This window comes from Lutjanus erythropterus, chromosome 8, assembly GCF_056507025.1.
Source record: "Lutjanus erythropterus isolate fLutEry1 chromosome 8, fLutEry1.hap2, whole genome shotgun sequence".
Classification (NCBI taxonomy): domain Eukaryota; kingdom Metazoa; phylum Chordata; class Actinopteri; order Lutjaniformes; family Lutjanidae; genus Lutjanus; species Lutjanus erythropterus.
In genome coordinates, this window is record NC_139324.1 from 17,823,723 (window position 1) to 17,838,005 (window position 14,283).

Here is a 14,283-nt window from a genome sequence, read left to right on the forward strand (position 1 = left end):
CTACTTTCTTTCTGCAGTAAAATCTAACAGAACTACTTTCTTTCAACTTGAAAGAAAATAATTCCTAACTGAAACTGCTTACAACAAGGTCTGTGGACTATTTTGAGTTATTGGGTCATGATTTTAGGAAAGAGAGATTTGCTTTGACTGGGACTAAATGACACTCTGCCTGTGGTGCTCAAAACAGCAAAAATAAATAAAATAAAATAAATTTTACAAAATTGACAAAAATGAAAATTTCAGAACCAAAAAGGAGAGACATATCTAAAAATTATAACCTGCTCAACATAATCTGCAGACTTAATTGTGAGCACGTGAACTACTTGATCTCTACAGTAGAATCAATGAGAACTACTTTCGCTCTACATGAAAGAAAGCAGTTCCTACATGAAACTGTTCACAACAAGGTCTGTGGATTATCCTGCGTAACCGGGTCATGATTTCCAGAGAAGATGTTGCTGATGACTTTACAAATTGTATTTTTTGGCACTTTGAGCACCAGAAGCTGAGTGCTATTTTGTGCCAATGTATTAAAGAGAAGGCAGACATCTCCACAGCTTAAAACTCCAAAACTTACCACCTCGCATCAAAACAATCTAGATGGCTAAATAACACGACAGGTAAGAAGGAAAATATGTATTTTTGATTTGGGGATGAACTGTGCCTTTAAGAAAAGGTGACTTGATGGTTGATGTAAGCCATTCTGCTTGTTAGATCTCATCAGTGATGCTAAAATTAGCCTGCAGAAACAGATATTGTCAGGTTTGGGGGGAAACAGTTGAACACGACACACTGTGGGTTGTACGATGCCTTGAAGTTCACACAGCCAGCGTCTCAGTCCATTGACAGGTAGTCAGTTCAGCCATTTCCTCTGATCAGAGAGAGGGGGGTAAATTTAGAGAAAGGCAGCCAGAAACAGCCAGGAGACAAACAGAGACAGAAAACATTATTCCTGCAGTCAGAAACACAGAGGGAAAGTCATGGACACACTGAGGACAGGTGTGTTTGGGCTGTTCGTGCTCCTGATGCCTGTTTCCTGTCAAGGTAAGTGAAATAAATACAAAACAACCGCTGACAAAGAGTTTGACACCCAAAGGAGAAATTTAGTAGTTTAGTAGTTAGTTTAAAAAAAAAGAACAAATTGACAATGTATGTGATACAAAATTATAACAAAATCAGTGGTGCAAAGCAAGTTAAAGCAAGTACTCTTTATAATTTTAGGGTACTTGTACTTTACTTTTATTTTGTGCTGTTATATACTTGGACTGCAATTCAAAGGACTCAATAGATATTGTACTTTCTACTCCATTACATTTATTTGACGGCTGTAGATTCTAGTTACTTTTCAAATAAAGATTTTATATGAAAGAAAACATATGATGATTTTATGAAATACCAATTTCATGTCTAAACTTTTCAGATGGTTTATAGAATCAGTAGGTTTTGTCAGAGCTGTTTGTAAATGGACCAGAAAGATAGTTGATTGTTGAGTCTTATTCCCAGGATGTCACAGAGAGACGTTTTGTGTTGGTAAAGCATCTTGAGCGCCGCAAAATAATGAGAAAATAAGAAAATGGAGGCAAAGGACATACCATATGAGGTAGTTAAAACTAGCTCCACTTCCCACTACTAGCATACTGTTTGAATAGTATTATAATCTAATGATGTAAAATATTATATCTTTTGATACTTTAAGTACATTTTGGTTGTAATACTTCTTCTACCACCAAACAAAATAAAATATAAACACATCACATGCCAGTTAAAAAAAAAAAGCCACCAAAAAAAACAAGAAATATGTCACAATATATGGAAAAGTACAATGTCCTTCAGTCAAGAGAGAAAATAAAAATAAAAAATCATTCCTTTTTCTTTTACGGCCCCAAATTGTTTGTAGTTTCAGTTGTAAATTAGACATGACAAAAAAGTAAAGTAACTACTTGAACGACTGTGTACTAATGTAGTTTAAATACTACTACTACTAATATTAAATAATACTAATAATGAGTCACACAGGAAATTACAGGAGCTATTTTCTCCACACATTCAGCATTATCTGATGGAAAAATTGAGCTATTTTAGGTTTACAGAGAAAGGAAATTAAGACAAGAGAATAATTACATTTTCCATTTAATGCGTTATGAAAATAGTTGTCTATATTTGGAACACTGGAAACAAAAATGCACAAGCTTACTGTCCATTAAAGATGGAAAATTCGAAGCTGATACACAAAATAAACATTGTGTTTATCGCTGTTCAATTTTACATGCTGCAGACGCAGTTTATTTATTCTTTTTCCATACTGTCCATACTGAATAAATCCATATGTTCCTGTCTGTAATTCAAAGCGGTATCAACCTAATTTGTACAATAATATTCTCCCTTTCTTTCCTTTGGATTTAACTTGAGAAGTTTGAGTTTTCCTGAGCAGAAGTTTCTGTGCATTTGATGCTCCCCAGACTCTTTTATGTGAAAAAATATTTTCAAAATGATCAAAAACCACTTTCAAGTCCTGTCATGTATTTAAGTCAGATTCATCATGATGAAGGGATTACAAGAAAGTGTCTATGAATAAATAATCCACCTGTGTGTGTGTGTGTGTGTGTGTGTGTGTGTGTGTGTGTGTGTGTGTGTGTGTGTGTGTGTGTGTGTGTGTGTGTGTGTGTGTGCAAACACAAAGGGTGAATTTCCACTGTTCGTTTTCCGCAGCGACTTGTGATGTAAGAAGATAAAACATCAAAACTCCCACAGCAGAAAAACACACCATATTGTGTGAAAGTTGCTGTCACGGACATTAATATACTTTATGCATTAATAAGTTGTTTGACCTTTTACCTTTTACCTCTTACAGTAAAAAATAATCCTGAACTCCTTGATTGACCTTTAAGTTGTTTTAAAAAGCATCATATTCCACAGTGTCTGACAGTTTATTGATATACTGATTGCTCAGTTTGTTCCAGCTCTTCAGTGAAACTATATGAAGTCAACACTGAGATAAGTATTCAGACCCAAGACACTAACACCACTGCATCAACAGGAAGCATTTTAGATCGATGGTTTTTAGCCTTCTGGTGTCAAGCACCTCTGCCCTCCCTGCCCCTCGCTGTACTCTGCTTATTACACAGCTACTAAAAACATCAATAATTTGGAACAAAATGTTGATATAGAAATTATTTTTGGAATTTAAAAATGATTTTATCGCCCCTTCGATGAACAGATCTCTGTCTATAACGACAGTATGTTATTCATAGCTACGGTCTGCTATTCAGACCATATAATGCTTTATAACATGGCTTTGTTAAATACTCAGTTTTGATTCTAAGGTCTGTTATTTCTGCAAACCAGACTGTTGCTATGTATACCCGACCATTGCTATGGACACATATCTGATCATGTAACATGCAAGATGATGTACAGTGGGCAGGTAAGTGTTGCAAAATAAAGCCATAAAATTAGATGAAATCAATTTTCAATATAGAAATGAACTAATCTAAACTCTTACCCTAGGGAAAATAAGACAAACTTGAGTTTGAAACTTAAGGTGGTTTATGTAACTGGGCACAAGTATTTAACAAAGCCATGTAATAACAAGTTCTTAAAGGAATAGTAAGTTACATGAGAACAGTGATACCACTTTTACCTCTTTCCATGAAATATTAAGTCAAGTCCAATCATTTTTTATCAAAACAGAAGTTAGATCTAGAATGTACTCTTTATAATTCCCAACACCTCCCACAATGAGCAAGCACTTGGTGGCAGCGGCAAGGAAAAACTCCCTTTGAATCCATATAGTATGATGGCGGTTGACATGTCCCCAGTTGGAGAAGGGGAGGGGAGTACCGGCACGAAAGCTAAGCAATGTATTTTATCCTAAAAGAAGACCCACCAAAATAAATCAATATCAGTTTAAGTCTATGCTGTATTTGGAATATTTCCACCACTTTATCTCGCTGTCAGGTGGCCTATTTTGACAGGAAACTGAAGTTATATAGGTCAGGTATGCTCTATCTTGCTCAACCAGAGTTGGGGAATATTTGGGGAATTTAGTACAATATAATGCTTAAGATAGAATACCTTAATTATATGAAATGGTGCGGCCAGAAAAAAAGAGACTTGTGTTAAGCTAAGCTAATCAGCATGAGATTGGTATCAGTCTATCAGTATATTAGCATATTTTCTAAAATGTCAGACTAGTCCCTTGAGGGTATTATTAATTTTATCAAAAGATACAACACATTTTTAACATTAAAAGCATAATAAACAGCATTTTCTTAAAAAAAAAATGTAAAGACTCATAATCTTTTTCATTGATCACTTGTGACCCATTAAAAGTGTGTAGTGGTGTCTGTATCTGCAGAGACCTTGACCTACTTGTTTATTTGTTTTCTCATTACTTGGCTGCGTTCAGGACGCTGTATTAACCCAAAATGTAGGTATCTGACATCCTGGGAATGAGACAACAATCAGCTATCTTTCTGGTGTGTTTATGAACAGCTTGGATAAATTCTACCTTTAACTATTTAAATAGATAAGAAAAAATGAGATAAAACAACATTGAAATGTGAGCTCAAAAGCTGCTATGGCAAACATTTTGAGGACTGTGAGGGTTTTGGTTGATGGGATCTCTCATCGTAACGTGAGTGAATGGGGATCCTGTAACAATAATTACACAACTTGACTTTTTGAAGTATAAAAATAATCTAAGGCTGGAAGAAGAAATGTTATATCCTGGAGCAACTTCAGATGATCAAGATGTGTTGACGAAGTTTTAGCTTCAGTCACCATCACTGACAGGCCTCTCATGACAAGACTTCTGTTCCAACCGCACACACCGAGATAAACAGGCCCCACCAAAACCTCAGAGCAGACAGGAAGACACTCAGTGTACTGAACTGCAGATATGTAGTCTCTTATTTCCTGTTTCGGGGTCTTACTCAATTCTCTCATACATCATAATGAGGCCCAGTATGGTGCTATTTTCCATCCCGGTTTGCTAAATGGACATCCTGTGTGTCAGGTTACAAATTCACCCACACACACACACACACACACACACACACACACACACACACACACACACACACACACACACAATGTTACATCAGAAAGTAGCTTATCATCAAAAAGTATCAAATTACAAATACTTGCAGATAAGGAACATCTTTAATTTGAAACATAGTTACTGTTATTTGAAAATACTAAAGATATTCTATACAGATTGATATTACCACATTTTAGGCATTTAGACCTGAACCCACCATTAAAAAGATGAGCTCTGCTCTTTACTCTGGCAAGTAAATATGATGTAGAGCACAAATCTTTACTAACTGCTCTTTTCTTTCTATTCTAGTGTCCCTCAGTAAGTTTTCCTTAACCGATATTATATAGATTTTATAACCATAAATGTAAATTTACAGGAAGTGTTGTGTTCAGCAAGGAATTGAGAACAAAATTACATATTCAATAATGTACTTTAAGTATTTTGTTACAATTTACATCTTATTTTTTCTGCCCGGTAAAATACAAATGACAGAATACTCAAAAGTAATTAAATATATATTTCAAATACATTTAATTGAAATAATGCCTAGCTCTGCACATGTTATGTACAGTACATAAACTACAGCTGCAGGTGCAGTCACAGTTGCATCATTGGACACGTTGTTTTGCACATATACATTATCACAAATATCAGCAACATTTGTTGATGTAATGTGTGAGAATCTACACTCTAATAAATGTTGTAACTTAAAAAAACAGTTTCCAGGCTTCCAAAAAATTTTTAAGTTGACTGGATTTGAAAAGAAATTGAGGTTTATGATTCAAAACAAATAAACTTTAAAGCTGATGTTAACTCACTTGTACTTGAGAAAACATGATCAACAAGCTTCAGACATCAAGTTGAACCAACAGCTCTAATCTGTCCATCCTTCAATATTCATATTAAGTTAATGAGAAAAGTTGATTCCACTAAATTCATCTAAGATTTTTTAGTTTATGTAACTTTAATATCTTTTTTAAATTATTTATTTTATTTTATTGTCTTTTCTTTACTTACTGCAACTTAAACTGTTTTTCATCCTAATAGCTCATCTCTTGTGTTACATGTTAATTTGATATGAAGAGATAAGTCAAGATTTATCTCTTACAAGTAAAGTTCTGCACTCACTTTTTTTTAAAGCAAAAGGAAACAACTGTTAGCAGAAATGTTTATCAAAATGTAGTATTTACTGTGAAGAAACCACTTAAAGTTTCAATATGAAATTACCCAAAACTGGAGAAAGAAGGTTTTAAATTTGTGTTCATTGAGTTCATGAGTGAAGACTGTCTGATGTTAAATATTTCTACTATTACAGCCTATAATTATTCACACTATAAAGTGGCGGCAGAATTCAGCGTAATGCAAAATAAAATACTTACTGCAATTCCAAGTAAAGCCCTGATTTCACTCAAGTAATATCAGGAAAATGTACTTAAAGTATCAAAAATCGAAGTTTATTCGAAGATGTGTTTTTTGTTTTATGGTGTTTTATTGTGACTATATTAAAGAACTGAGATCAGAATACCTTATTTTGTTCAGTTTTTTACAAATCTGTTATTGCAGTAAGGATGTTTTATTATTTTATTTTATTTTTTTTTATTTTTGTCATGATGAAAATTGAAATCATAGAAAATACTTACACAATAGAATATTCTTACAGCACTGACAGATTTTGTCACTTTTTTTTTTTTAAGAAGATAGGATCTGAAGGACTAAAATATTGATTTAAATGACTTGTGAGCAGATTCTGTGCACTAACTAATACATCATATTTTATAAACCTAACATCTGACATTTTCAGGCCCCTGCACTTTCATGACTTACTGGGACACTTAAATAGAACATGGCCACCGTGAAAAAAGCTGACAAGGGTTTTGGTGTTGCTCTCATTATTTTTGTACCTATTCACAACATGTTCACATCGACATTTGCACAGTTCTTGGATGTAGGTTTTGTTATGTATTCAGTGTTCATAACTTTTGTTTGTCTGTTAATCATTAAGGTTGCCTTTGTGCTGCAGTAACATGACTTTACTTGCTGGGATATAGATTTCCTTTGTCTTATCTTCTTAGATGTTGATCTTCAAGCTAAAGTAAACTGTGTCTTCATACATCAGATAAAAATTGTGTATTTGTATGCTGTGGAGGAAAAGTCACACAAAATACAAGCTTTGAAAGCCATTAAATGTCCTTAAAATATAAATTTTTTCTTTCCTCTATTTTTCCAGTAGAGGTTTTTTTCACTGAGCCGGTCACCTGCTATTTCCTGGACGGGTTCCTGATTCTTTACTGCATCATTGCCACTGCGTTCTACTTCAGAGAAAAGGTGAGTTGAAGTACACAACATGCATCAGGTTATGCATTAGATATAATATGAAAATATCCATAAAATTATTTATTTAGTCCAGGGTCATCTTGTTACTCAATCATAAAAAGTGGTGTTTGAGGGAAAAACACACAGTCCATAAAATTGCCATAAATAATCTTAATAAAACCACAAAACCACAAAGAAACTCAGTTTATAGAAGCTAGACTGAGAATGTTTGGCATTTTTGCTGAACAAATGACTTCAATCAGTTCTTATTTGAAGATGATCTTGATGCTTTTAAAAATGTTTTTGACAGGCCTGTATATTTTTTTCTTCCTTTCTGCATAGTTTTCCCACATCACACCTGTGGATATTGGACCGTTTGTAAGTCACAGAGTCTCCTTGGTGTCTTTACAGTAACAGTGACTGCTTATAATCACCATTTCTCCTCAGTTTATCGATTGATTTACTGTGTTTATTTATGTAAGTACATGTGTATCTGCTTTTTCAAGCTTATTTCACTTTTTCTTTTTTTTTCTCACTGACTAAACAGGAAGAGAAAGGAGGTATCTACCAGGTAAGAAGAACTGACGAGGTGAGGTTTAACTCTGCTGCTCTGCTGTGATGTTAGTTTATAATTTCAAATTTCCTCTGTAGGAACTTGAGAGACCAAAGGATGCTGATCCTTACCAGGTGCTTGAACCATCAAAAAAAAAAGTGAGTGACGTCCTCTGTTGATGAAGACTTTTAAAGGTCACATTCTCACCTGTTCTGTCAATCACTGTGTCATGTTTTATCTCTAGAAAAAAGCTGGCAAGAAAAACAAACCACAGGTAAGATGATTTACTCACTCACATGTTCTCTTACAAACATGAATCATAAAAAATAATCCTCTTACAATTGTTGGATATGGTCAAAATAACAGGAAACATGTCTTTAAAAATATTTGTTAGTTACGCTTTATTCCACTTAATATGTCTGAGGATGTGGTTACTGCTTTCTTCCCCATGGTGGCAGGACACATTTATTTTAAGAAAAAGCTCCCTGATGGCACCTTAATACAGATCAACAATTCAAATCAACACTCTGTCTGTCCAGTCTGTAAAGAATAATAATCTCAAACAATAAAAATTTGAATTTACTGTGAAATCCCCTTTTTCACAGCACTCAGTCCGACTGTCATGAACACACAGGTGATACTAATAACATTAATTATGGCTTTGTTCTTTTCAAGTGTCCCCATGAGTCAGGACAGTGTGACAGTGAGTCAGCATGAACAATAGAGAGACAGTCCCTCCTCTTCCAGCGCGTCCCATAGGACCTTACTTCAGAAAAAATAAGAACAGTAGTCAGTGGCAAGAGACAAGTATTTTTTTTTTGTCCTCGTTTGAATTGTATCATTATGTTTCTCAGTTCGAAAAAGGTAATTTTATAAATTTACTTTTTTTTAGTGACTAATTATCATATTTTTTGTCAAGTAAGGCTCCATGGTGGTTGACCAGGAGGCGACTTCCTAACTTCCTGTTTTAACCGTTTGCTAACCATGATAACTGGGGTTAATTAGAGTTTTACAGATCGTTCCTGAGTCAATGCTTCTGTTATCAAGAGGGGAAATGTGTATTATAGAAGCAGCCTGACTGCCCAAAATCTTCCTTCAAATGGAACTTGTACTTTGAGTTTCTCAACAGATGTAACGATGGACATTTCTAACTTGTATGTTTTGAAATTAAATGCCCATAGTATGTTTCAGTATGTTTCACTGAGAAAAACCAACAGTTATGATGTTGTTTAGCTCAGCAAGATGATGGAAGTCGGTTGCTAGGTAACAAAGTATAGACATAAAAGCTGACAAGTGATGTTGAATTGTGTTTTTAGAATATATTAATCTTATATAAAGTATTGGGAGATACAATAAGATAAGATAGGATTTGTAAAGTTAGGACAGTGGTGTGCAAAGTGGGGTCCAGGGACCAGTTGGGGTTCTTGAGTGGGTTGTAGGGGGCCCCTATAGCAAAAGGAGGAATTGATTATTTTTTAATCTTTTATTACACTTTACGGAGGCTAGATCAACAAGAAAAGAATTAAGGTTGTAATTGATTGAAATTTATAGTGATCCTTGTTCGATCATTGATTGACCATAAAGACTCTCCGACCCTAAAAAATTCTTCAAGACAAAATTTTGGATTGGGTAAAGTTTGGGAAACCCCTAATCTTAAAACTAACTTAACTTGAGACTAAATTTAGTATGTTTCTGTAATATGGCCCACAGAACCCAGAAACTAAAACAGCTGAATGAAATTCAGGGAATAGTCTTGTTTTTTTTACACCTGTGATTTTTGAGAAAGGCCTTCTAAAGGTAAATATTACACAAAATTTCATTAATATCCTAAAGCTGCTCCACAGTGAATAATCTGGTTGGATGCTCTGACTGCACTAATGATAGTTTTACTGGGATTTGGAAGCATATCAGGAGTCTTATTTTTGATGTAATTATCCAAACTCTAAATCTCAGTTAGCTCACAAAGTCCATAGATTCAGTCACAAAGGACAAAAGTTAAAATTCTTGATGCTCTAATTTCCACTATTTTTCACTTTTGACATATTGCACTGTGTTTTGTCAGAGGGATCTGAGTGTGATCACTAGTAATGAAAATGTGATAGAGCTGTAATCAGTGCAGAGTTTGAATTTTGTTTCCCCTCTGCAGACGACTGAAGCTGAGGAGAGGGACAGAGACCCCTATGAATCTTTGATCACCACTTCCACAGCTCCACCTCTGTCTCCACGCTGATGTCCCGCATCATCTCTGATGAGACAAGAGACAGCATCACTGATGAGATCTTAAACACTTTGATGATTAATTGATTAGTTGATCAAAAAAATCAGTTAGCCGTACTTTTTAAAGCTTTTAGTAAATTCTTTCTCAGTCTGTGTCTCCTCCTGTTTAGCATACAAGGACTCCTGTGCCCTCTGAACAAATAAAGCCTCAGGTCAGGTACAGGTCATAGCCTTTACTTCACTATTTGCATGATGTGTGATCCTTTTAAAATGGAAGCAACATGTTCCTCAGCCCTTCTCTGAGTAGGTTCAGGTTTTTAATGTATTTCTTAAAACTAGAAAACAATTAAATACAAACTCAGAGGGTCCACTCAAACCTTTAATGAGATATGGAGGTCCTTTCTGATACAGGGTTATGTGATGCTCTACAGCAGGGATACTCAAATTGCTTTGCCCAAGGGCCACTTTTGCAAAATGACCGGATGGCAGGGGCACTTAATAAACAAACATTAATAACAACATGATCAGATAATATGCTAAATAGAATTTTCTTGTGATGCTTTCAGGCAGGAATGCTATGTTGCTATGTTGAAGCTAGCATGGTTTGACTCGTGACTGCATGTCATAATCACAACCTGGCTGTAATTTGGCAAATTAACCACAGTTGCTTAGGATTGGTATGATGCGGCAAAATATACACTTCAGTTCATCTGTCCATTTTTCATAGAATTGCGTGTTTTCAGTGCCAATCTTTCCACGTTTGCTGTTCTCACTCATCGTTGCTCAGCATCAAATCCAGCCGGAGCAGGTCAGCTGTGTCCGGAAATTAGGGGGAAAAAAGTTACGGTGGACATGGGGGGACGTAAACTACTTCCTGGGGAAACAGCGTGAATCAGTTTATTTCCATTGTGAATTAGAAAATGGCCAGAGGGCAACCGGGCACCCTACTAGGAGTAAGTAGAACCCATGAGCCGTGGGTTGAGTATCCCTGCTCTACAGGAACCCATTGATAAAGAGTACAGTGGTGGGACCCATAAATACCCCCCGTCTTATCTCTTGCTTTTTTCTTTGTTCTTTTTACAACTATTTGATTATCTAACAATGTTCTTTTCTTCCTCATGTAAATCCATTGTGTAAGCTGTAGTCTCACGGGTGGGGGAGGGGGGGGTAGAGCAGTAAAGATGGGTACAGGGATTTCAGTTTGCCAACATACTTGATGAATAGTGGTTCTTTGTATTTAGGAGACGAGTACGGGGACTACAGAGCGAAATTAGCGCCTTGCTAAATCCGGTGCAAACATGTTTTCATTTCTTGTAAATGGTCAATGGTCATTACAAACTGTCCTTTTATAAATCAAATAAATTAAACTGAAGTCAAATATACGTTTTGTATTTTCTTCTCTTTGTATATCAATAAAATCTATTAAACGATTAATCAGCAACTCTTTTGATAATTATTTATTATTTTAGATATTATTATTTGTTTCACTGTTTTCTTACATTTTATGAACCGAATGATATAGAAAACAACAAATTAATCTATAATAATAATAACATAAAATAATTAAAGGTGCAGTAAGCAAAGTCTCATTCCCAGGTTGCCAAACACAGATGTTTTAGATCAGGAGCCACCCAACTGTGATTGGCCAAAGTCTCTCATCACATCCCATCAAGCTAGATTTTAAAAAGCCAGAGAGCACAGTCAAGAGGAGGAGCACAAGTCTTGTTTTCTCTCGGAGCAGCTGAATTACCTTATGCAGAAAGGTTATTATAGCATTTATGATTTACAGGTCGTTTTTTTTTTTTACCATATTGGCAGAAAAAGGCTTCCATACTGAAAGCTGGTATTGTAAAAATGAGCATTTGTGGCTTCTGACTGCTATAAATCACACAACAAATGCTTCATCATGTAGTTGAATACCAATAAAAGACAAGGCACATGTCAAAACACTTGGAAAATGGTTTAATGATGTTTACAACAAAAGAGAACTGTACATTAACAGTAAAAGATTATCTTTATATGTGTATAAAAACAAAACAAACAAAAATACAGCAGACAAATGCATCAAAATCTACTATGTATCCTGATTCACATACTTAAAACTCCTACACAATCTTTCAGTTCTACGCCGCCATGACTGGAGACGGGTTTTTTTTAGTTAGTTTTTTTTTTTTTTTTTTTTTTCTTGTAGTCAGATCAGAGCAGTGTCCCTCAGTGTTGTTGTCCATGGTGGAAAAACCAGAACTCTTAACATTTAGAATCCTGGGAAGACAATTCGCATCAGACTGCAGAATAAGAAAAAGGGAAATAAAATTCTAGGACACATTCCTTTAGATGAGCCCAAGCTTCCAACGTGAGTAGTAAATGTTTTACAGAATGCATTTCTTGAGATACACAGACATAATATGTACATGGTTGGCGTTTTTTTTTTGTTTTTTTTTTCCCTAATTTTTCTCTCTTGTTGAAAGCCATGGTCACTTGGGCTGTGAACTGATAAATCACACACATGACACACCCAAAAACATACAAAAATACTATATCTTTAACCTACCAAGAGTAAGACAGTTCTGCAATTAGTTCCATGCTGTGACAGAAAAAAGAGATTACAACAAACAAACGAGAAACAGACGCTTTTTCACGCAAGTTTTTCTCAGAAATATACCAAAATATACATCTAAGCTTTGGAATTACTGAGGCTAGGACTAAAGCCAGTGCTGGGTTTGTCTCTTAATACACATGCTGCAGGGTGGAAGGGAAGAGAAACAACAGCGAGAGAAGTAAAGACACAGGACAGAGAGATATCTTTGGTATCTGCATTTGTCAAAAGTTAAATATTTGGATTTTTGCTTTGGGATAGCGCTTGTGAGGTCCCTATGACCTCACTCAGAGTAAAGCATTAAACAAAGTGTCACTGAAGCCCGTCGGCCAGAGGTCTGAGCCGGAGGGACACAGTCCATGCAGAGTGAAGGACCATGATGCATAGTGTCACAGCTGATCAGAGTCTGTAGTGAAGAAACGATGTCAAAGGAGAGAGCGGAATAGGAGAAAAGGGAGGAAGGAGGGACACAGCAGTGAGTTTTTTTTAGCGACCGCAGGATGTGTATTCCTGGAGACAACAGGGTTAATGTCCTGGGACTATACAGTGTACAGGTGATGAGGAGGAGACAGACGCACTGTGAGAGGCAGGAACAGCATTTTCACCACAGTCCTTGAGAGAGAAAGAGTGGAGGAGAGGAGGGAGCAGGGGACATCCTAGCAACAGCGCTCAAGACAGACAAACATACAGAGTCCTGAGCATGTACAGTGTGCACAGGATTAACCCTCAGTGTGTATTAACAAACATCACCCAGCTACCACCAGATTGGTTCGTGTCTGTTGGAGAAGCCCGCTCCGAAACCCCCCGTTCAACCCCCTCCGATCCCCGCCCACAGGCACTGGAACCGCAGCACCGACACGATGCCGGAGTGTTTTTTTTTCCGGGCAGATACACATTCGCATGCAATAAAAAGCAAAACGGGTGGATCTAGGACTTGGGTGAGAGCGTGCAGCCGGGATTTGATGCTGAGCAGTGAGGCGGGGACAGGCGGGAGACGGTGTCGTTCGTATACAATCAAGTTAGAAGTCTTTGGTTAACGTTGGTACCACAGGCGAGCGGGAGCGGGCTGCGACAGCACACCGTCACACGGGAAGACGCATTACACACCTGTACCTGGTCAGAGTGAGAATAAAACTAAAAAAAAACAGGAACAAAAACAGGATTGTCAAAACTTAAAGAAGAGTTCAAACATGGAGGGGTGCTTGAAAGTAACTTTTAACTGAATAAAATACATAAGTACTCAAGCTACAACAAATCATTTCCATCCAATGCTGAAATACATCAGTGTGCAGAAGAACAAAAAAACTAAACAAAACACCAAATTGTGAAAGAAAAAACAGCAGACATTCATGAGTACTGGTATGTATTCTGTCTCCCCCTTGTGGTGGCGTTTTTCACAACCCTTCACGAAGCACAGGTATGAACGGACTTCTCCACTGACACAAGTTTGTGTATTTTCATCTTTTTTTGTGATTTTTTTTTAATATTTGTATTTCTTAAGTAGATTAAAGCAGGTTTCACTCAGTCTTGAGTTAGAAATGAGGTATACAACAGCTCCTTTTG

General features: G+C 36.2%; 1 protein-coding gene across 2 annotated transcripts; it reads left to right on the forward strand.

The window, feature by feature from the left end:
- The first annotated feature begins 792 nt into the window (after positions 1-792).
- On the forward strand, positions 793-10,699 carry LOC146322705 (uncharacterized). 2 transcript variants are annotated; one of them, XM_084724768.1, is made up of 7 exons: positions 793-1,044; positions 7,272-7,366; positions 7,697-7,718; positions 7,891-7,925; positions 8,006-8,065; positions 8,152-8,181; positions 10,054-10,699. In XM_084724768.1, exons 1-7 carry the CDS (start codon positions 981-983, stop codon positions 10,135-10,137), a joined length of 390 nt encoding a protein of 129 aa, XP_084580894.1. In that variant the 5' UTR covers positions 793-980; the 3' UTR covers positions 10,138-10,699. The 2 variants fall into 2 exon arrangements, 1 of the variants encoding a protein (XP_084580894.1); XR_014771307.1 differs by lacking the exons at positions 8,152-8,181; positions 10,054-10,699 and having other exon boundaries at positions 7,269-7,925.
- The last annotated feature ends 3,584 nt before the right edge of the window (positions 10,700-14,283 follow it).

What these genes read in the sequence shown, in the direction of transcription:
- LOC146322705 (XM_084724768.1), top strand. Translation starts at nt 981, where the DNA reads ATGGACACACTGAGGACAGGTGTGTTTGGGCTGTTCGTGCTCCTGATG. An exon ending in AGAAAGGAGGTATCTACCAG is followed by an intron (nt 7,926 to 8,005) that starts GTAAGAAGAACT and finishes TTTCCTCTGTAG; the next exon opens with GAACTTGAGAGACCAAAGGA. An exon ending in GCAAGAAAAACAAACCACAG is followed by an intron (nt 8,182 to 10,053) that starts GTAAGATGATTT and finishes TCCCCTCTGCAG; the next exon opens with ACGACTGAAGCTGAGGAGAG.